The sequence below is a fragment of the Falco cherrug genome, chromosome 4 (genome assembly GCF_023634085.1).
Source record: "Falco cherrug isolate bFalChe1 chromosome 4, bFalChe1.pri, whole genome shotgun sequence".
Classification (NCBI taxonomy): Eukaryota; Metazoa; Chordata; class Aves; order Falconiformes; family Falconidae; genus Falco; species Falco cherrug.
This window is the reverse complement of record NC_073700.1, coordinates 93,690,128-93,712,601: the sequence shown is the minus strand read 5'-3', so window position 1 is coordinate 93,712,601 and position 22,474 is coordinate 93,690,128. Positions and strand designations below refer to the sequence as shown.

Genomic DNA, 22,474 nt, shown 5'->3' with positions numbered 1-22,474 from the left:
TTGCCATACAATTTACTGTAGAAGATAGTGCTACTTGTTTGACACTGGATGTTTAAGTGTTTTGAGGGTACTTGACCATATACAGCTTATCCATATTTTCTGCTTAACAAGATTTCCCCTTTCCTCTAGAAGTCTGCACTGAGATTAAAAAACTTGGGTAGATTTAAACACTTCTCTCATTAGCTTTAATGGAAGATGTGTATTTAAATTCCTTCATAATGTTCTCTCAAGGAATGTTTTTGCCTTAGAAACTTTTCTTGTCTTTGGTAAAATGCTAGAAAAAAACTGTGAAAAGAAGCCTCAGTTAGTTAAGTCATGATATGCCAACACTTGTATAAACTTCATAAGGCAGGTACTGGATTTTTTATTATTTTTACAGCATCTGCCACTCTGAGGTGCTTTGGTTAAAAAAAAAAAAAAGTCAGGATGCTTCAGGTTCTACATGGATCTGCTACCAGATCAATAGATTAAAATTACATATGTTATTAGAACTGTCTGAGACCACATTCCTGAATAGGGCTTTCACTTAATGACACCCGGTTTGGATTGTCTGTTGCTTTGGAAGAAAAAAAATTAGCCTTTTGGGAACAGTCAATCAAATGTAATTTGCTCTGTCAGTCACCCACCCCTGCTATCATACCTTCAACAGAAAAGGAAATTGAAGTTGAGACAGTAGACCCTGAGCCACACACAATCACTGAAATGGACCACAAAGTAATAGCTCTTTGACCAGCACTGAGTATCCGTCTCTCTCCCCCGCCCCCCCCCCCCCCCCCCCCAACTACTGTCAATTGCTTTACATAAATCTGAATACATTTCCAGGCAAACCAATGCCATTATAGAATGTCCTAAACTAATGAGACCATCATCTGGGGAAATACTAATCCCCAATATTGCATTCAATTGCCCATGACCACAGGCCACCAGTTCTCATGGAAACAATTACAATTACTTGCAATTAATGCAGTCCTAATCACACAGGGAATCTGGTCCAAATACCAAAATCAACACAGGTTTGCATTTTAATATTCCCATTAAATAAATCCTCTCTTTTTCCCAGGTTGAACTTACTGCAATCATGTATGCATGATGCATGTTGTCTCTGGAAATGTAACTGTGCTTTAACAGGAGGTCAAAGGAATTTCAACATTATCTGTAATCAACTGTTTACATATCCTGAAAGAAGAAAGCATGTGCTTCTTCCTGGAAGTACATAAAATTAAGATTGGCATCATTAGAAGTGAAAAGTTTTGCAGTGAAATAAACATTTCTAATATTTGATGGTTGAAAATCTTTCCTGGCAAGGTGTTTCTCCACAACTTGGAATGCAACTTTCCTGCTGGTGCAATCCCAGTCGGTTCATTTTTGATCCAGTAGAAGGATAGCAGATTATTAGCCTATGCACTGGCTTACAAAGAAGCAGTCCCAATACGCTTACCTGCACAGGTCTGCTCAGGGACCCACTGGACTTTCAGCCCTTCCCTCTGACAGGCTCGGGCGTACGCCAGGAATGACTCACAGTAGCAGTTTTTGTGGACCGGGCACTCACACATGTCCGTCACACAGGACCTGCAGAACAAAGTCCCAAAACAAATCAGCAAGGAAAGCTTTGGCAGGTATCTGTCTAAGATTTGGAGTTGTCCCATGGAGCACAGTACTGCAGCAACCTATGCTAAATGGCAAGAAAGTTAAACCCATCTCTGCTGTCACTCAGAGGCTTATCTCTTTTTTGATGTGCTGCTCTGATGCTGAGCAGTCTCTGGAGTACCAGGGAGAGACCCATGCAGGAACAGGGAGGTGAGAAGAAGACCCAAGAAACTTCATGCAGAGAGGACCAAGACCACAGTGGGAGAAGGCAGACTCCATTTTTGCAATGATTTTGTGTCAACCCAAGTTAAAGACTTCTTTCTTATTCTCTGGAAAGTAATAATTTAGTATTTTTACTAGTAATAATACCTGCAGTGTTAAGTGGATGACTTCTGCAGGTGATGAGCATGTGTCCTTCCATGCAACGGATGAGAAATTGTGCCTTCTCTCCAGGTTACCTCCAGCCTCCTCCCACTTCGAAGACCCAAAAATACCTATATGCCTCTTTTCTCAGCAGTGCCACTACCACATGCCAGACTTCAAGACCCTCCAAAGGAGCAGGAGCGAGGCAGCATAACCGAGCAGTTTTCATGCTAGGAAGTCCCCCAGGCACTTGTTAATACCACCATCTTCTTCCATTGCATAAGGTGGAATCACCACAAAACATGTCAGGGAGCAAAGCTGCTAACACGGCCCTAAATGAAACTGCTACTGTGTGTGTCACCACTATATTTCAAGTTAGCTCATCCAGAATGTGTGCCCATTTGGCACAGACCTAAAATACAACTGGCAAGAGCCAGTGGATTTGCAGTCAGCAGTTTCTGCATATGCAAAATGCTTAGATGCTTCTGCAGACGCAGCAATGCAAAATCAGAAGTGCTGAGTACCTACTGCCCCAAGTGGAATCATTAGAAGACGGACAAGGTACATGGAAGACACATTTGGCCCTCTGCTTTCCACTGAGGGTGCTCTGTGTGTGCACCTTGGGCATCAATGGGAAGAGCCCCCTGCTCCAGGCATGTTCAGGGACTTCTCCATTCCTGACAGGGCAAGACAATGTTTGTGAGAGACACAAATCCTCCAGAAAGACCAAGGGCTGAAGTAAAAAATGAGCTTTCCATGTTAATTGCTTTTGCTGTGGACCAAAAATTCAGTTGTCTATAAGAAAAGAACGGATATAGGCTTAATTTTCCAGAAACTTTCTCCAGAGCTGAATAGGTAACAGATTGGAAAAGATGCAAGCGCCTCAGTCAAAGTAATCAGGAGCCCTGATACCTATACAATGCTTTAGAGTCATTTGGAATCCCTTATTCAAAACTAGAAGAGAGGAATCTTCAAACACAGACAAGCTTGTTTCTGCATTTCCAACAGTGCCCCTTAAAGAGAAGTATTTCCCCTTGCCAAAGTCGCTGACTGATTCAGTGATGATTCATATGCTTAAACCTGACAGTTCTGCTTGATATTTCCATGAGCTTTTAACCTGTTCACTCTCAGTGGACGCCCAACAAGAACTTACCTAAAAATTCACTGTGACAAATAAGCAACGTAAGTGCTAATGTAAAAATGTTACCTGTCCTGCATTTACTGAGACACACGTACTGTGGATAAACAAAATTGGTTTGAATCAAATATATAACACGTTCATATTTAGAGACCAGTGGTTTTCATTTGAAATTACTTTCTAGGGACAATGTAATTTTATTTCACTTCAGTTCTGCAGTAGGTCCCTTTACATTTTTCCCAGTAACAGATGCCGCAGTATGGGTATCAGAGGTGATAGGCTGCAAGGAACAGATTAGCACAACATCCCTGGCATTGTTTGATGTTGTTAGCTGGCAAAGGGTCACCTTTTCATGTGGCACACTAACTTTACACTGTTTCCTTTGGCCACAACATGTTTGTCATCTCTTGCTAGCATCCCTGCAGCAGGCACTGCTCCATAGACCCCGTGCCATTTAGGAGGTGTATGTCTCATTCTGCAGCGAAGGAGATGCTTGTTTGCAGCAAATTATTATCACAAAGACAGTCTGTAATAATCTCCACGGAGAGAGTCCATTATCAAGACACCACTTCACCATCTTTCTGTTTCTGTGCTAGCCTCCTTTGTCAATCACATTTTCCTGCTTTCCACTCAAATTTAGTTATTATTAATGCCCGCAGTGTTTAGGGACACTCGCCTGTCCCAGGCTGGCTACGTGTTCACCAATTTCCTGCCTTAGAAATTATAAAATCCTAAACCTGAGGTACTTTCTCTGCTTTTTAGAGCATAAATACATTTTTTTACCGTTGCTCAGAGGGAGACACAACCTCCTGCACTGAGTCAGTGCACCTACAGCTGCATCAGGTCAGGCAATCTCCCAGTCTTTTTTAATCATTAACATCTTTGTGGCAAGGCTAACACTCACCCTGGCAAAGCCTGGGCATGGTCTGGGGGATTAGGGAGGCCGGGGCACTGTTCCCAGCCTGCAGGAGGGCAGCCACACTCTTTCAGGGTGCAGAGAATTTTGCCCCTATGTACACATGAGCGACACTCCACTGTTAACTCTTGGCACTGAAATGATTTTGGGCATCCAGACGGGCTCCAGAGTGAAACATCTCCGCTTTGGCTGGGATCAGCACTGTTTGCTACAGTGTTTGGCATGGGTGTCCACAAAGGAAGGTGGCATGCCACGTGCAGCACAAACAATCCTCTGATTCATTACCCACCTAATTGCTTGTGTAATTTTTATTTTCCTGAGGTGTTTAATCCTGATGACAGCTGCTAGGCTCAAGCCCTAGGCTTGGCTGAGGAGCAGTCATCAGATTGTGGCAGTTTTATTAATGAATGACAATTGTTAATTATTTGTAATGTTTAATTAATTAATTAAGGTTGAATGAGAAATGAGGAGTAAACGAAACTATATCCACAGCTGCCAAACCTAGTCAATCAAAAAAAACCCCAAACAACCTTCTTGTTTTCCTAATGAAATTCCTTGCTGGCAAGTTTAATGCATTAATATTAATTGTAGTTAGATGGATTGGCAGTCAGGGGAGAGGGGTCTTTTTGTATCGCTTCTGAAATCAGCAGGGAGCAGGTACACGGCTCGATAGCCACTGCAGGAGTGACGGGGCATTTCTGGGAAAGGACACGGAAGCAGATGTCTGTCCTCTGGGGGCTGGCTAGTAAGGGAGAACTGCTGGTGGCCCATAGGCAAGCTTTGAGTTTGGGGTCTGTATTTTTTTCAGACTGTGTTTACTTCTTGCATTTAATTACATTTCTTACAGTTATTGTTACAGTCGTATTAAAGGGTTATTATGGGATGCTTCAATAGCTAAATTTTAAAATGGGTTCTTGTGTGCTACCCTAATCCTTTCCCCTTGCAAAAGTCTTTGGTACGCCCATAGTTTCTTTTTTTTCATCCTTACCAGTGATTGATACATTTCAAAAATTATTCTCTGCTACCCCAGATTCTGCCTCCTCTTCATTCCTCCTTTGAATCTGATAAATAGATTCGATGACACTAACTGCAGGTATGCAGAGGCTTATCTGTACTCTTAATCTGACGGGACTCTTCAAACAACAGAAAACCCCACTTTTAGTAAAACTCTGGAATTGTGCCAGTAATGAAGCTGTACTGACAAGCTGTCATACTGCATGCTAACGGAGACTTTGGGCCTTCAAAGGCATTGTGATGCTTTACCAAGACCAAAACATTTGCTTAAGTGAAGTAAAAACATATCAGAAGCTTAAACATCAATACATTACATTCACATAGAAATAATCCCACAAGAAGACTGTAGGGCAAGTTACTTATAAAATGAAGCCATTTTACCAGCTATGGAAATACACACAAGATAGTTCAGGCAGCCTTAGCTCTGCCCTCAGTGAAATCATAACAGAGATGCAATGATGTTGTGCTCCAAAAGAAAACTACATTTCTTTTAAGGACATATTTACATTTCTAAAGTATATTTGGCTGTGATGGCGCACTTGATCTGGAGTCCCTGCTCGGAGCAAGCGCTGTAGCACAGCTAACCTCTCAGGCCTCAACTGGTACCAAGTGCCTCACTGTGATTCCTTTTGATGCTGTCTCTGCTGCCTGCAGGGTGTGTGTCAGAGATGGCGCTAATTGAGTGTGTATAATCACAAACTGTTGCAAGGGGAAATCCATGAAAGTGTAGGCATCCGGCAGCTGTGGGACACACCCTTGAAGGAGACAAACACACACACACTCAGCTGCCACATCTTCAAAGTGAATGGGATGAGTACACTCCTTCAGCAACAGCCCTTTTTCACATTAAACCGTGGAAAGTCTCCAAGTCCCACAAAGGGCAAAGAACCGAGTCCTGTGCTACATGCACTAATGAAAAGGAAGAAGAAAAGATCACAGCAACGAAGCCTACAGCCTTAGTCCGTGCCACACGGGATTGAAATTGCAGATGTTCACTTGCGGGATATGAGCGGTTCCTTTTCCTTTGCAATACACAGAAATCCAAAATCAGAGCCAGCTATTTTAGGATGGGTGATTCCTTTTTGCACCACCACCCGCCACATTTCACAACAGGAGCATGACACAGTGCATTTTTCAAAGCTTTTGGTACCTTCAAGGAGTGGCTCGACACGGAAGACACTAGCATCTTCCTCTTTCCACCAGTAGGTCTCAACAGACTTTACAAAAGAAATTAGAGATAGTGCATCACTACATCCATTTTATGTATGTGAAGGCATCAGACAGTGAAGGGGTTTGTCCTCTATACCTGGGATAAGCTGTACACTTGCAAACTCCAAAGCCTGAAGGATCATCTGCCTAGAGAGGAGGATCGATTTCCAGTCCCACCATCCTGTGAGACAGACTTCTTGGGATAACTTTTTACTGCGTATGCCAAGTCAGAGTTCTAGTGCAAGCTTGGCCTAATTTAGCGCTGGTTATGAACGCAGCTATACTCTGCCTGACAGCCAGCTTGGATTCCCATAATCACACCAAAGTGCTCACAATTCAGCAGCAACACTCAGGATTCATTTTTCCTGATCCAGAATTAGACCTCCTTTCTCTTCCTTTACAGAAAAAATAAAAGCCAATGGCTTCTTTCAGTAGTTACATTGTTACGAGAAAGTTTGTTTGGGCTGGTTTTCCTGCAAAGTTTCAATGAGCTGCCATTATTTATGGCCCCAGCTAGAGAAGCTATTTGACAAGGTAAGAAGACGAGAAGATGAACCACATTTCGACGTGTAATGGAAAAGCTTATGCTGTTGCTGTCACAAGCTTTCTGTTGTCTTTATGTGCATGTTTAATCTTACTGAAGTATTGAAGCTTAGCATGTAGAGCTGAAGACATTTTATGGCTTTGAGGATTGAGATCAGAGGCTTGAGATCATTCTCTCTTTCCCCAGAATTTACTAATATTAATGCAAAAGCAGCAAATAACTCATGAGGGAGGTAATTCTGGAGGCTGCTGAAAACACAGAAGCCCTTACATCTATTGAGTATCCATTCAAAGCACTTGCCTGGGGAACAGACTCTTTCATGCAGCAAAGGCAGTCATTTTCAAGGATCATTTCTTCCAAGACCAGGTAACTATATCTGCACTCCCCCTGTGCTTTTCCCACACATCATAACAATGGTGACATTGCCTTAAATTAGGGATCTGATAAAGGCATCCGTAACAAAGGTAAATCATCAGTGCCCTGACCCTTTGTTCTGGTAAGTGGGAAAGTGCCCAGAAAAAGTAGCAGGCAGAATACATGTGCTTTGTACTGGAGACTCCCCCATGGTACAAGAACTCCCACACGGCTGAACTGGCTCCAAAAATACCCTAAAAATGTGGGAGCAGAAAGGGAACTCACAGCTCATCTTTGGCGAGCAGTGCATAGCAAATCTACTGCAGGCATATGCTTTCCATGGGGAAATCTTATTTCTATAAAGAGAGCGTTGGCTATAATGCTTGAGAATACCGTAGCTGGTTTTGGCAGATTGCGGAGGAGGAGTTTGCAGAAGTAGGCAGTTGAATCATGTATTCAAATTTCATCCTGATCCCTGATTTTTGTGCAACTTTGAGCCAGCCATCAAGCAGAAAGAAATTATAAGATACGCAACTCCACCAACGGGCATAAGCTGCGTGTGATCTAAGATTCCTAGGGCGGAGCAGTCGTACTACACACACATTAAAGAGTCCTAATTTAACTCTGAGTGCCGTTGTTCCTGCTCCAGATATAGACTTGGCACTCAGAGGTAATTAAACAGAATCACAAAAGATATCCACATCCATCCCTGCCTTGCCAAGGCACCCTTCCAAAGCAGTTATTTAGAGGAGTTCAGTCAACTTGGGAAAAGGATACTTTAAATGCGAGTGGTAATTACAGTTGGTAATTTCCAACACAGCAGAGACAGACAGCAATTCAATTTTGATTTCTTTTCATATCCAGATCCTTAAAAAAAAAAAGGCAGAACCCGTATTTCCTCACAAAGGGTAAGCAAAAATGGTATTTTCCAGACACTGAATAAATGAAGGTCCGTGTAGACCTCTGAAAAAGCATACTGTGCTGCACAATATCACCACAAGTCTATACTATGTGCTGCTAAAAGTATTATCCAAAAGCCTTTGGATAAAGCCAAAAAGAGTGTTCTATGTGTATTTTTAACCTTTATATAAAGAGCATGCTGTGCCAGAATTGCGTTTTATTGCCTTAACCAACATTACCCACAAGAATATGGTAAAATGAACAATGAAACGTTCTGAAACATTTTCTGAAATTGCATAAAATTAAAGTTCTCAGGACAGCACTACCCTGACACCTATTTATAATCTCTCTGAATATGTAGTAGCAGTGGTAAAGGCACTTCAAAGGAGGGAAGGAGGAAGAACCAAATAAAGACCAAAACAGCACAGCAGCCTTCCCTACTTCTTTCTTCAAGATAATTCTCCTACTAATGTGTCAAGTAGGCTTTTTGTATCTTATGCTTGGATCCTTACAGGCGTCTGTGGCTTTAAATGTTCTTTCTGGTCCTGAGAACGGAAAGGTTGGCTAAAATCCCTCTGTGGGGAAATAGCTGAACCATGACTGAGGAAGACAATGAAGTCCCATGCTGGGCTCCGAGAAGCATCTGGCATGACTCAGAGTATTTCCTAGAGTTGAAGGTTACACTACAGTTGAGCAGCTGACTTGCCACCTTTAGAGAGAGTGGATTTTTGCTCAAGAAACTCCAACTGAATATGGAAACGCCACCCACAGTCCTGGAAGAGTTGACCCTTGCACTTCTACTCACTTTCAGGAAGTGGGAGAGAGTTTTCACCTCCTGTTCTTCTGTTTCAGTTGTGCTGTGCCACGCAGAACTTAACCTTTAAAGTCCTGGCATTTGAAATAAGTATCTGTATACACGTGAACTCAAGTGGTTTGAGTTTGAGTTCATATGTAGCATATACCTTGAAGTGAAACAGTTAAAAAACACTTCTTTGTGCACATTACGCACAACTTTATATACAGAATTATTGGAATAAGGAGGACACACACTGTAAGTTTCTTAACCCATTTCAAAAAAGTGCCCAATACCACACTGAAATGTGTCTATCAAAGCATGATCTCTTTTACTTGCTTATGTGAGCAGTACACATACAATTTGTTTCACCTTCTTGGGTGAGATTACTGCATAAAGGATTTGGCTGCCTGTCTGTTGTATCATCTCTGGTTTGTATATCTGGCTGGAAAATACAAGGACCATAATAACTCTGTTCTAGAATGGACCGAGTTACCAAACTCTATAATATTATAAAGAGGTCATTTGCAGTAAAAGGTTTAGACCAACAAAAAGATACAGAGGCAAATTTAAGAGAATCACCTGGAACCTGACACTGAAGGTTCAAAAGCTAGAACTTGGTTTCTGAAGACAGATATTTCTTTAGTTAACTAATATCCACAGTCATCCACCTGGAAATATCCATCACATACTTGGTAAATGTTACAGTACCGTTATGTCTAATGCTACCTGGTATGGTTTATTATACATTTATGCAAAGTTTTCTGGTGAAAAAAACCCTCTAGGTGCTCTATGGGTTTAATGTTCAGAAAAGAAAGTCTCCTCCTAAGGGCTTTTCTACCAAAACCCCCATCTTTCATAACTGCAGTGGCCTGAGGTCTACAGCCTATGAGTTCATCACTGATTTCATATGGCACAGTGTTTTGGACAAATTGACCTACTTGTGTCTCCAGAACCCCATCATTTCCCTTCAGAACCCACAGCCTAGAAAAATTCCTAAATTTCATAATTTTCTGGCTTTAATTTCTTAAGCCAATAAGATTCCTTACTGCAGATCCTGTTCTGACATAATGCAGCAGTATTCACACTACTTCAATTGACCGCATCTGCTGTGTATATCTTTCTTATGAGAGGAAAAGAAATGGAAGATGATTTAGTGGATCTTCTCAATATCCATACTAGTATTCTGCATTTCCATTCACTGCATGCACACACTTTGCTTAGCACTTACACTGCTAATATGAATTCACCTTTACGACAGAGACACTCCCATCGTAATGGAATTTTCAGTATCCTCTGGCATAGCTACCATGGAAAATCCATCATAGTTTTGAGGTTTTGCATTATGTAATTTACTTTTTTTTTTTTTTTTTCTCCATGTCTAGACTTGATCTTTAAAGAAGAGTCCACCCAGTCTCCAGTTCTTCAGGCACAAGCGGAACCTGAACTGTCATATCTTATCTAGAGGAAAAAACAGTCATTTCAATTTAATTTCAGAAAGACAGGCAAGTTTTAATATCTAGCTTTATACCATTCAAGTGGTACTTTCAATCAACAGCTAAACTTTGTTATTATGTTTCAATCAGTGCAAATGAACATGGCATAGGCTAAATGAATCTAATATGACTGCATTAACTTTCACTCTAGTAGACAGAGGGGCCATTAGTGTATTCTGTGTGACTGTCTCATCTGAGAAATGTCAGAGGATTTTCAGAAGCTTATAAACATGCTAGGTGGAACCTCAAAAATTATTGAGAGGTTTTGGAGTCATAGCCCTACAGAAAATAAATCACATAGGCACACCAGTAGCATATTGCCATAGCCATGATAAACATATAAAATAATACAAGATTTAAATCTTCTAAAATAAAAATTCAAAACAGATCATCTTCTCTCTACCGACAAAACATATCATGGCCCTGCTATGCTATCTATCTGTCGCAAAAATATGTCATATCTAATAACAAGCATAATGAGAACACAAAGCAGGAAATATTTCTAGAAGTTAAAACATAAACTGAAGTTATCTTCAGCTTTAGATGACGATCCACTGTGTATATTTCCAAAGAGGTCTTATGATATAATAATAAACAGGCTGGCAAGTTTAGAAACTCACATTCTTAAACTCTGCAGAGCCCACTCCCTGGATTAACCAATATAAAATTAACTTCAATCAAGCATATTTTTCCTCTAGGTGGCTGCAGAGCATTTAAAAAGTTGCTGGCTCCAGATGGAATATGAAAGAAAGAGAGCAAGGGAAAGAGCAGATACGAGACCACTACTTAGAATACAGCCTTCTTCTTCATCTTGCTCCCCTCACAAACCAAGAGCCAAAATCTCATTTCAGCAAAGCCAGGCTCACTAATGCCACCTTCCAGCCTGCCGCGTGCTCACAGTGCATTTCATCTCAGACATCTCCCTGTTTGGTCTTTATCAAAGATAATTGCTAAAAATAGGACTTGCAAAAAGTGGCATAAGAGCCAGCCTACCCAAATTGAAAAACTCAAAAACCCACTCTGTTCCTGGTTTTATGGCTTCCCATGTGGTCCTGGCCCAGACCTATACAAAGACATAGGCACATAAAGTACGATGTAGGCAGGATTCAATCACCCAAACGCAAAACTGTGGACCTGGGCATACAAAGACATAGGTACATAAAGTATGATTTAGGAGGGATTCAAACACCCAAATGCAAAACTGCGGTCCTGGCGTGGTTGCCCTGCCCTTGGCAATGCTGACCTTATCATGCTGGGTGCCTAGTTCCTGCCTTTACATTTCCTCAGGCACCTCTGGTTTTGCTCTGCATGTGCTCAGGACTGCATGGGCATTGGCAGGCAGAAACCTGGCCGGCTCCCCAACAGTGGGGTCCTCCTGCTCACCAGGGAGGGCTGCTGTGGTCCCGTTTGAGGTTTAACAGACCAGAGAGAGAGGGTGAGCATAACAGTGAGCATAACAGTTTGATAGTGATAGAGGACTCAGCCAGGAGGCAGAGACCTGGTTTCTCATCTCTTGGTCAGTTTGACTTAGCCTGCTGCTTCATACGCAGAAAGCTTTGGATAAGAGATGCTCCACATACTACCACCGTTCTTTAACTTACCTAAGTACAAGATCTGAACTGCAAAACACTGTACAGAACCTGAAAATACAGTGGATGAAACACTGGCTCCAGTAAAATGGATGGGGATTTTCCTACTGACAACAGAGGAGCCAAGACTCAGAAGTGTCTTTTTTTTTTTTTTGGTTCTGTACTTCAAGGCTTTGAAGGATCCAGACTCTTTCACAACACAACTAAACATTAAATTCAAGCTTCCTGAATTAAAATGCTATGTATTAAAATTTCCCGTACTAGACATAGCGACTCCATGACATATCAGCCTGGCCTGGGAGCCACAGGAACCCACATGGATGTTATAAAGTCAGAATGACCTAATCCTGGGTGAGGTGGGATGAGATGATACGAGTAGACAGAGCCAAGGTTTGTTCTTCTTCGTGACAAACTTACCTTTCAGTGTGTTGGTTTGGGCACAGTCTTTTACTTTGGTAGATACAAAGACAGCTCTGATGATGTGAATCAGCAGTCTTTAAAGAGAGATGCCAGCCATAAGCATGAGCAAACTCTCCCTATCACAGAACGATCACGATGATGGGGTATTTTCCTGCTCATCTGTGGGCAATACCCAGTGGCAAAGATGCTAAGATAAATTCTGGATTTAGTCTTGTATACAAAGTTCTAAACATCTGATTTTGACTCTGCCTCTTTATGTTGGCTAGGAAGAGAATCTACGGAGCAGATCAGTGCCCAGTGTTAGCCACCTTGAGCGTGCTGCTTGATGGAGCTACTAAGCCTCTCTCTATCACTTTTCACTCCATAAAATCTTCCCTGGCCTCCCTACAGAAGCAGCAGAGAGATCTCGGAGCTGTACCAGTTTATGAAGCTTGCTGTCAAACTTGGCGGTGGCTGTAAGCTACTTAAAACCTTTCTTACCAGCGAAGTGGTAGAAATTGTCAGCACTGAGCGTGCCTTTCGATCTTTGGGAAGAGGGAGGCGGCACAGCTGCGGTGAAGCAACCCATACAGCATGTCTTCTGAAGAAGCGCAGCTGACAGGAGACAGAAATCCCAGAAGACAATACCGAAGGAAAAGGTGCTGCTGGAGGTTACACAGGATTCATAGTTCATGTTCTCCATAGGTCCTCTGGAACCACAGTGTTTGCAGTCCATACCTCTGGGAGGCCACTGATTTCTTCCCTTTGAGGTGAACAAGTGGCACCCGCTCAATAGCTTTTCTGCTCCCATGGATCTTTCCACAGGTGGGGAGCCTGAGGGCCCATAAGAAAGCATGAGCGGATTAGGTCTGTCAAAACAAAGATCCTGTTTTCGTGCCAGTAAGGAAAAAAGGAGGGAGCAGGGAAAGCATAAAATAGAACATATGATATATAGAAGGAAAATTGTTTTTTAATAGAATCTTTTCACAGTTTTCCATTAAACTTTGGTCGCTTGCAGTGCAAGTTTTGGAATGCAACTCCCTCATCCCCTTAGGATGGTCTGCATTTTATTATGTTAGTAAGGAAGCGCAGCTTACTCCTAGCAGAGCTACTGTATGAAACGTTTCAATCTCAAGCCAAAGTGGCAGGAGTAAAAACCCCTCCTGATTGATCTTTAGCCACTGTTCTGGGGCCAATGATTTAATACAATTTTTATCATCTGCAAAAGAAAATTTTGTTACCAAGCAATAGTAAATCACAAATGATCACATCGTAATGAATGAGATGATATACATCCGAATGTTACCCATACGATGACTAGATTTCAGCTGAGACGCCTAACCAGAATGAGCAAAGGAATATATCAGGGGCGGACAATGGTCATGAATCAGGGGAGATGAACTGAGTAATGCCAGAATATGAGAAGCTCTTCCTTCCCTCCCTCCCTCATTCCTCCCTTCCCTCCTCCCTGCTCCCTCTCCCATTTCAGTGATGCAGAGCACATGAATATTAGAAAAAGCTGCACTGAAAGAAGATTAATAACTGCAGTGTCAGCAGTCAGGAATAAAAAAGGTGGGGATCTGGAGAAGTGGCAGTACCATAGTCTGTCCCCTTGGAGTAGGCAATGGTGGGGAAGTAAGGTGGAGTAAATCCTGTTACACATATCTGTAGCAATTTTTACAGTTCTGAGACTTTAGGGAGCCAGAATGAAAGCTATGCCTACCAAGTTGAACCCAGAGGAAGTATGGGACATTTCAGAAGAATCACAGGAGTGTAAAGAAGCTTGTATATATCTGCATAAGCCATCTCAGTTCTGTGTATTAAAAGTAGCTACGGTCTCCAAGGATGCCATTTAGAAGAGTCATGAGCACTGGCAAATTATTACACACTTAAAAATCAGGGGAAATTACCAAGTCTTTAGGGTGCAGTTCACCTCACAATGTAGCCAGGGTTTAGTCTTCTCAAGGTGTCTCACCTTCAGACCTAACTTTCCTGGGTAAAGGCTTCTGCTTTGATCCATGATAAATTCTGCAGAAAGTGCCACAGAAAGTGATGTGATTTCTTCTTGCTCTCTGAAGTTATTTGTCTGGATGTAGTCAGCTTTAAAGCTTCTGTTTTCTCACAGTGTCCCCCAGAGATACGTGGCCACGACTCATTCCTCTGAGTTGCAAGATGGTGGCTCTTGGACATGTGTCAAGAGAGATCTTTTCTTCAAAATACTTCAAAAGAAACACTCCAGTATATTGTACCAAATGCTCTCTGTCTTCTTTGTGAATCTTGTAAATCGGATCAGTTCTAACCAGAACCAGTGCCTTTCTGTGGCACTTCCCTCTTGCCCTGTGTGTGCACATGTGTGTATACAGCTTTGCTTCTTTTCTGCTCTTAGGTCAGTAATGCAATAGGCTATGCATTGCGCTTCAGGTTAGACAAAAGTCTTGTTTACCCAGTTGCTCTTGTATTGCATCGGGTATCTTGCCATTTGCTGGAATTACAGCAAAACAAGAGGAACTTAAATTTCAACATTGGTTCTCTTGCCAAATAGGTTGATGAAATCATATAGCACCTCCGTGGAGATTTGCACATGTTCAGCACACTCCACATGGATGTCAGCAGCACTCAAACCTTACCTCTCTCCACTTATACAGAAAGAATAGCACCATACATGCAGAAATTAGAATTTTGCCTTATCTTGAAATCTTCTCAGAGACATTAAATTATTGTGAATGGCAAGCCCAGAAGTTCTTAGAGACCCCTTTATGTAACAGTAGCAGCAGCCATGGAAAGAGAATGAAGAGGCAACAAAGTTCTTGATCCCATCTGGGCAAAGAGTACAAAGGGAATCATCACGTCTGCCTGAAGAGAGTGATGGTGATAGAGTATTAACAGAAGAGGCAGAGTCCCCAGAGTCAAACACTGTGGGAATGAGTAAAAGCCACAGAAGGAAATAGAGGCTAAAGAGAAAGGCCCACAGTAAATATCTGCAGATGCTGTCATTTGTAATGGGGGTGGAACAGGGACGTAGTCATACACACGCAATGCATAGCACCTACTAGCCTTAAAAAAAAAAAAAAAAAAAAAAAAAGAGAGAGAGAAAAACTCAATCCTTACCAGTAGAGGAATATTCTTTTCAAGATCAAAAGTCGAGCAGCAATAAAATCCGTGTCAGAAAAAATAGGCAGAGGAGGTTGTGCATGCTCACTTGTGAACATCTGCACTAAGAAGCCACTTAAGTAACCATGCAACAGCATGGAAGAAACATCTGCAGCGTGTAGACCACCAGCTGTGCAGTAATAATAGTTTGAATATCCAGAGTGCCTTTCATCTGAATACTGCAAAGCATTTTCCAAACAAATTAAGCTTCACAACACCACTGTGTGAGCTTCTTATTTAATGGTAAGATTATTTCATCCTGCACCAAAATGCTGTTGCTGCTGGAATGAAAAGTAACACCTGTTTATCACCTCACAGAAATGTTGTACAATTTTCACGATGGGAAGTGACAAAAAGGCAGTAGTTAAGTTAAAGTGCAGGAAGCCTTGAGGTGGTCAGAATTAAATGTTTAGAAATGAAACTCAGAAAAACAGAGTATTACCCCCACCACCAACTTTTACTTTTTATGCAAACTGTCACATTAGTTTTTATGCCCACATGCTGTTACTCTTTGGTCTTTATTTCACATTGGAAAGAGAGAACTTCCTCGAGTATATACTTGTAGGAGCGTCTACAGATGTGCTCAGAAGTACAGAAAAATGCCTTTCTTCATTGCGTATGCTCAATAAAATGTATTGCTGTGCATTGCAAATAGCTTTCCTTTGTACTCCTTCATATCTGTTTTTATAAGGCATCCTGATGATTATACTACAGCACTGCCTTCCAAGGCAGCATGCCGTTTAGTAAGTCCTAAAACAAACTTCTTGCTGTGTGTGCTTTCAACCCCACAGGGTACTCCATGTAAGCAATGTTCTGACCTGGCTCTGCTGAGTTAGTGAGATCTGACTGTAGGATTCTCAAGAGCAAGAAGAAAGGCTGGAGAACATGACACTTGAAGATAGGAAATATTACAGACACCCTATTATGATTTCCTCTCGCTGCTTCTTAACACACCCACTTTTCAATCCCACTGAAATGTTAGCGGAGGAAGCAGTTTGATGGGGAAGCTGGAGCAGCAAAGCAGGCTGGTTCTTTATCAAATTAAGCTTGGTACTGGCAGAACAACATATAATACTGTATGAGACGGACTGTCCTGAACTCAAAGAATCTATACAAACATATATCTTTAAAAGTTAAACTTCTTGAGGGCAGCAATGAGATTCTGACCTGTGCTTGACACTAGCACCCTAGGATCTTAGCCTGTGAGTAAGGTTTTTTGATGCTATGGTTAAATACAGAGAGTAGCTAGGACTTGGAAATGACTAATTGTATTTCTAAGAAATTGTTAGGGTTGTTGGGATATTAAGCAAATAGCTCTAGCTTTGGTTAAGGAGTATATTTTAAGCATTTCTACATTCACTGTCTTTGAGCTGGTCTCAGCTGGGCATGTGGTGGTTAACCTCAGGCCAACTTCTCTTTTCTCCCAAAAAGCTGGTTACAGGAGGACACAGCCTGGCTTGAGAAAAGAAGGCTCTTTCATGGTTAAGATTTTCCAGAAATACTTGGTGCTGGTATAACTCTGTCCCTGTTGCAGCCCAGGGTAAAATTCTGTTTGTCTGTAATGCCAGGTATGTTTGGCCAGCACCAACTGCTTCTGACGTCTCATCCTACACAACCAGCTCTGAAAAAGTTCCCTCAGACTCACATACTGACTTTTCTCCAGAAAGAGCTGTTTCTTTTCTCCATGGATGCAACCAAACACATGTGCCAAGTTGCTCACTATCCTGCCAGGACTGACTACTTCATTTCAAATAAACCATAAAATGGCATGAATTACTTGGGGAGAATAAAATGTTCCCTTTCAGTGTGTATGTTCATTAGTTTTTCTCTTGCATGCTGGTTCTGTCCATTTGTTTCATATAGGGTTTTCCTTAGCTGTATTTCAAAATAGTGAATAGGAGGATTAAGTCTTAAATTTAAAAAAAAAAAATTGAAAAAATATTTTATTTTCAGTTCTATCACAAGTAAATTAAGCAGTTCATCCACTTCTTGATATGTGATCTTGAGCTGCCTTGAGTCTGACCCACTTAGAACAACAGTAGTAAAGTGTGAGGGACTTTGAAAGGTTTCTGTCCATAGGAGTACCAACATTTTTTACCGACATCTACTCCATTTCTGTTTTCTGAGAACATAACATTTGAATTGTATTTTGTTTCTCAGTTCGGATAAACCTCAGAGCTTGGAGGGTAACAAAGCTGAGACCTAAGCCGCACACCAGCTCCAACTCACCAGTTGAAAAGATAGCATTGCATTGTTTCCACAAGACAAGAAGAACCAACATCTCGAATTCCAGATCCAACATCTGTTCCAATTTAGTAACAAACTAAAATCATTCTCCATCCCCCATACACATATCCGCACATACGCACAATGGAATACTCAATTTTAAGGACATTTGCCTCTGGATCTGGATCCATGTTAGGCCACTTCTAGTTTCCAGACACAACCATAAATCAGTCCAGTTTCACTAGAAAGAGTGGAGAAGCACAGAGAGCCCCAGGCAAGGATCTCTACCCAACATTCCTAGCCCCAAATCTGGCTCTGCAGTAATACATTATATTTTTTTTTTTTCAGCAGTGGAATAATATCACATACAATCATAGTCTCACCAGTGACAATTTATGAGATTGTTCTCCCTAACCCCTCTATATCTGGTCCTTGTATCCATCTTCAGAAATCCCATGAAAACCATGACTTTTACCAGCTCTGCTTTGAATGCCCACCATTTTAGAAATACGGTAGCAAGAGGAACAAGAAGAGCTCTGAAGGACAGCAAGGTTGAACCTTTGCTCTGGGATCACTGGAGCCCATGAGCCTGCCTGCCTGTGTGGCCGAACCCAGTCCCTTGCTGCCCAGCTGTGGAGCAGCTTGGCCTAGCAGCATCAAGGAGCTTGGGTTGAAGGATCTTCCAGCTAGGCAGCCAGTCGGTCAGTTTGGGAGGCTCAGCAGGGAGCCACAGTGGTCTCACAGCTAACTAACCTCAGGCCTTGACTCAGCTGCTTTTGGGGTGATGCCAGATAAAGGAGTCCCCCTGCCCTCTTCGTGCCTCAGCTGCCCCTTCCACTTCAGAAAGTGTTCTTCTCCCTCCTCTTTACATTCAATTAGAATCCAAAAGCTGACGAAAACATAAATACATTGCTGATGTGCTCTGGAGATTGCAGACTGCAAGGTGGGGAGGGAGTTGGTCACCCACAAACACATTGCTGTTTTGCACCATGAACTCCATGAGGATAATAGTCAACCTACCACTTGGTGGTTTTTTTATGCCAGTCAGAAGCTGTTAATGATAGCAAGCAGCCCTGAATGCCTGAGATCAGCAGGTAAACCTCACAAACATTTCATTTTCCCATGGTCTGTTTTCATACTTCATTTCACACACAAGTACATGGGCAATTTGGAGCCTCGAAAGTGAATGCATAGCACAAGCCAATGCACTGTAAAACATATTTACAGCCCCAAAGCATAACTACATTCATATGCTAATACAGTAAATATTTTTAAATTCAAAGTAGCTTGAAATGTCATTTTTCCCTGCATGTGTCCTGCTAAGCTTGTGCAGCTTGTGTGCTTTTTAACTTCTGAAAAATCCTAAATTCTGTATTTACAAAACACTGGCAGGGTGAAAGTCCTGGCACTAAAATCTATTTAAAAAGAAATTAAGCGAAACAATGTATTTCCACAGAGTACCAATAGTGATCCTGCTGTACAGGTGGGGAAAGACTCCAGCATCTTTACATAGCTTCTGCTGAAGATACTGCTATGCTGCTAATTATTTATCTAATGTCTAATAACAGAGGGAAGTCACCAACTCATTTAATGCAACTTGTGTACTGCTCCCTGAATGCAAACGGCTTTCAGCCCCAGGCTCGATTCAAACCAGAGGCAGTTGTTAAATTATTTACATTGATGGTCAGATCTCACTTCTCTGGGGATGGAAGAGAGAAATGATGCCAAGTCTTAAGTTTGTTCTTTGCATGTTCAAGACAATGGGCAGATCCAACCAAGAGACCTCTACCTTCCCCTTAGGGACCCAGTTATGGAGAGGCATGCGAACAGCAACAATTTGGGAACTGATTTGTCCCACATAACACGCAAATCATGGCTTCAGCAGGGGGAGAATGACAGAACTGGCTTCTGACCCTACCTGCCAACCTCCCCATGCGCTTCATCTCCATTAAGCCTGTGCCTCAGACCGTCACTGCGTGGTAGGCAGAGCCTCTCTCTCACTTTTTATTTTTACTTCCAGTGCATTCCTGAGGATGAACAAAATGTACAGATCACACCCTGTGACCACAGAGTGATATATAAATTGTGTTTCTGGGATACACATGCTTCCTAGGGCTTCCTCTGATGCTGCCTGGAGCACAGCAGACATTTGCTATCCGGCATTTCCAAATCCCAACCTTCCGCAAGGGCAAGCATAGCTCACAGTCTGCTGCATCTGATGTCCAAAAGCGGTGGGGAATATGCGCAGAGGTGGAAGATGCCCCTGCCTCATTGCTATTATCGTATTACTTGTCTAGTATTTACCAGATTTTCTAGGCATACGCTTTCCTGGCCGAAGGTCTTGGCTGCATCGTTTCAGATTAATCAGGCCTGAGCTATGCAGGTCAAAAACAGGGTCATGAGGGGTGACATTCAAAATGGGGAGTTTGTCTTAACAACAGAAGAATGAAGTGCTGTTCCATATTATAATCTGAAATAAAACAGGAGCAGATTTCCAGCAACTTTGTGAAAAATCCGTTAAACTGACTAAACTCCATCAGTCATGATGACAATCCCAGCACATATTTTTTTTCTCCTGTTTTCTATGCAACAAAGTAACCAGAGATGTTTTTCCATTCATGAAAGAAATAGGGAAATGTCAGGTTAAAGTCTGAAAAGAAAAACTTGGCTAGGAGCAATGCTTCTTTACTGTTACAATTATTTATAATTATTGTTAATATTATTGTATTACCAAACAAAATACCTCTATTATTTCATGCAGCATAAGTTGCAGCCCTATGATTCATTGTGTGCAGTTGCACAGCACTCTAGGGTAGGCTTAAAACACACTTCTCTATTAATCCTGAATAGACATGTGAACCTGCACGTACAATTTCCTGGGGTGGCCTCAAGCAAATCATCTCACCTGCAGTGAGACAGATGAAAACTGTGCCATTAAGGTCTGACCCTGAGCTGATGTGAAGTGGAGAAGAGCTATAGAAATTACCACACCACAGGCTTGTACTGAGAGCATCCCCTGGAGCCTGTAACAACTGGCAATGCGTCGTTCTAGCTCTCTGCATGTACTGCACCACAAAGGGATATTCCCCATAAAGACATCCATTTACACAGAAACAGTCAAAATAAATTTCTCCATTTAGATATCCTATTGGCATTGTCAGTCACACTCACGGTCTTATCTCCAGGGGACTTCCAACTGCTTCATATTCTGGTTGGAGTGCGAATTCCTACAACATGAAGCAAACACCTCTGGCCCCTGGAGCAGCCCTTTTCCCAGAAATCTATGGGAAAACCCATGGCACACTAAAAGACCACATGGCAGAACTGAACTTTGCATTCTAAATCCACTTTTATTGCTGTTTCCAGCCATCACCCATCACTGGAATCACACAGAACACCAGTCAGAAAATGCAGACACCTGAGATCAGCTATGTAGCAAATACCTTTCACTTGTGAGTCACAGATCAAGCACCCAGCCGCTGCCCTCAGCACTGGACTCTCTCCCCAGCTCATAGACTCTGAAATCTGGTGCTAATGTTACCACTCCAGCCATCAAGCTGAAAAAGGTGCCAGACCTAACCTCTACAGCCTGCCTCTCCAACTTGTCGTCCATAAAACACGCTCCCCAGCAATGCTGCCATAAGCTCAACAGAGAACATTGACATTAGCAAAGCTGTTGGGTTCATTGGAGACCTAAAACCAGCAGAGCCTCTCCACAAGCACGTTTCTGCTCTTTGCCCACTAACTGGGCAACAAAGACAAAGTGAAAACCCTGGTGCTGAGCCAATGGATAAGCCACCAGGAAATTTCAAGCTGTTCCAAGCATGACAGGCAATTGAAAACATGACGTAAAGTTCAGAAGGTCATTGCTTCAAAATCTCTTTCTAAAGAGAGATTTTGTTATGCTTTTTCTTTTGCAAGCATGCATCAGTAGAGCTAGAGTATGGGAGAGAAACAGAGAAGAAGGGTGGATGTATAAAAGATGAGAAATAAATTTTTAAGTACTTTTGGCTGGGTGGTTCAGGCACATGTTTTCAGCCTTTGCTACAATGTGTACCTCTGCAAAACGCTGCAAAGATGAGCATGGAAGTGGTTTAAATGTCTGCCCATGTTCTGCACAGCTGATAACCCACCTGCGCCATAAGGTTGGTGGAGTTGGACAAAGTCTACAGTACCACGTGACAACATTTAGAGAGCTCTCTCTGGATTTGGAGGCTTTATCTTGAGTACTCACATATTAAGATTCTGGTTGAGGTGTTTCTGGGCTGGTTCATATGTGACACAGGGCAGAACTGGGATGAAACCTCACACCTTCCATTCACCCAGCTCCAAAATGCCAGCCACCTCCTGAAGGTGTCAAAAAAATTTTATGCTTACTAAAAAACTTTGGAGATTCAAAACGAAAGCACTTGGCCACCTGAAGAAAACTGATTACTTCCTTGCAATGGGACTCTGGTATTCTTCTGTATCTAACTGGGCTACAGCTGAGTATATCATTGCATCACTTGCAGGTTTTCTATTTAGTGTCATAATAACACAGAGAAATAGTATATCAAAGTGGGTACTGCTCTTCTTCATTAGGACTGGGTCACCTTTGTATTAAACAATAAAAGAAAAAAACCACACACACACACAAAAAAAACCACCTCTGGATTTTCTGCCAAAAGCAGTGTGCTCTAACTTTGACTAAAATCCTCTAGTAGTTCTGCACAAGCTAAGACAACAGATTTAAGGTATTTTACCTTGTGCAATTTGGATATAGACTTAGGTTTTTTGGAAGTAAAATAGAAACATGA

The 22,474-nt window shown here is 42.0% G+C and overlaps 1 protein-coding gene across 2 annotated transcripts in view; it reads right to left on the bottom strand.

The window, feature by feature from the left end:
- Positions 1-22,474, bottom strand: part of BMPER (BMP binding endothelial regulator) — a 145,185-nt gene that overhangs the window by 5,446 nt on the left and 117,265 nt on the right. For both annotated transcript variants that reach the window (XM_055710162.1, XM_055710163.1), the window contains one exon: positions 1,439-1,569. In XM_055710162.1, coding sequence (XP_055566137.1) covers positions 1,439-1,569 — 131 coding nt within the window. The remainder of the gene's footprint in view (positions 1-1,438; positions 1,570-22,474) is intronic.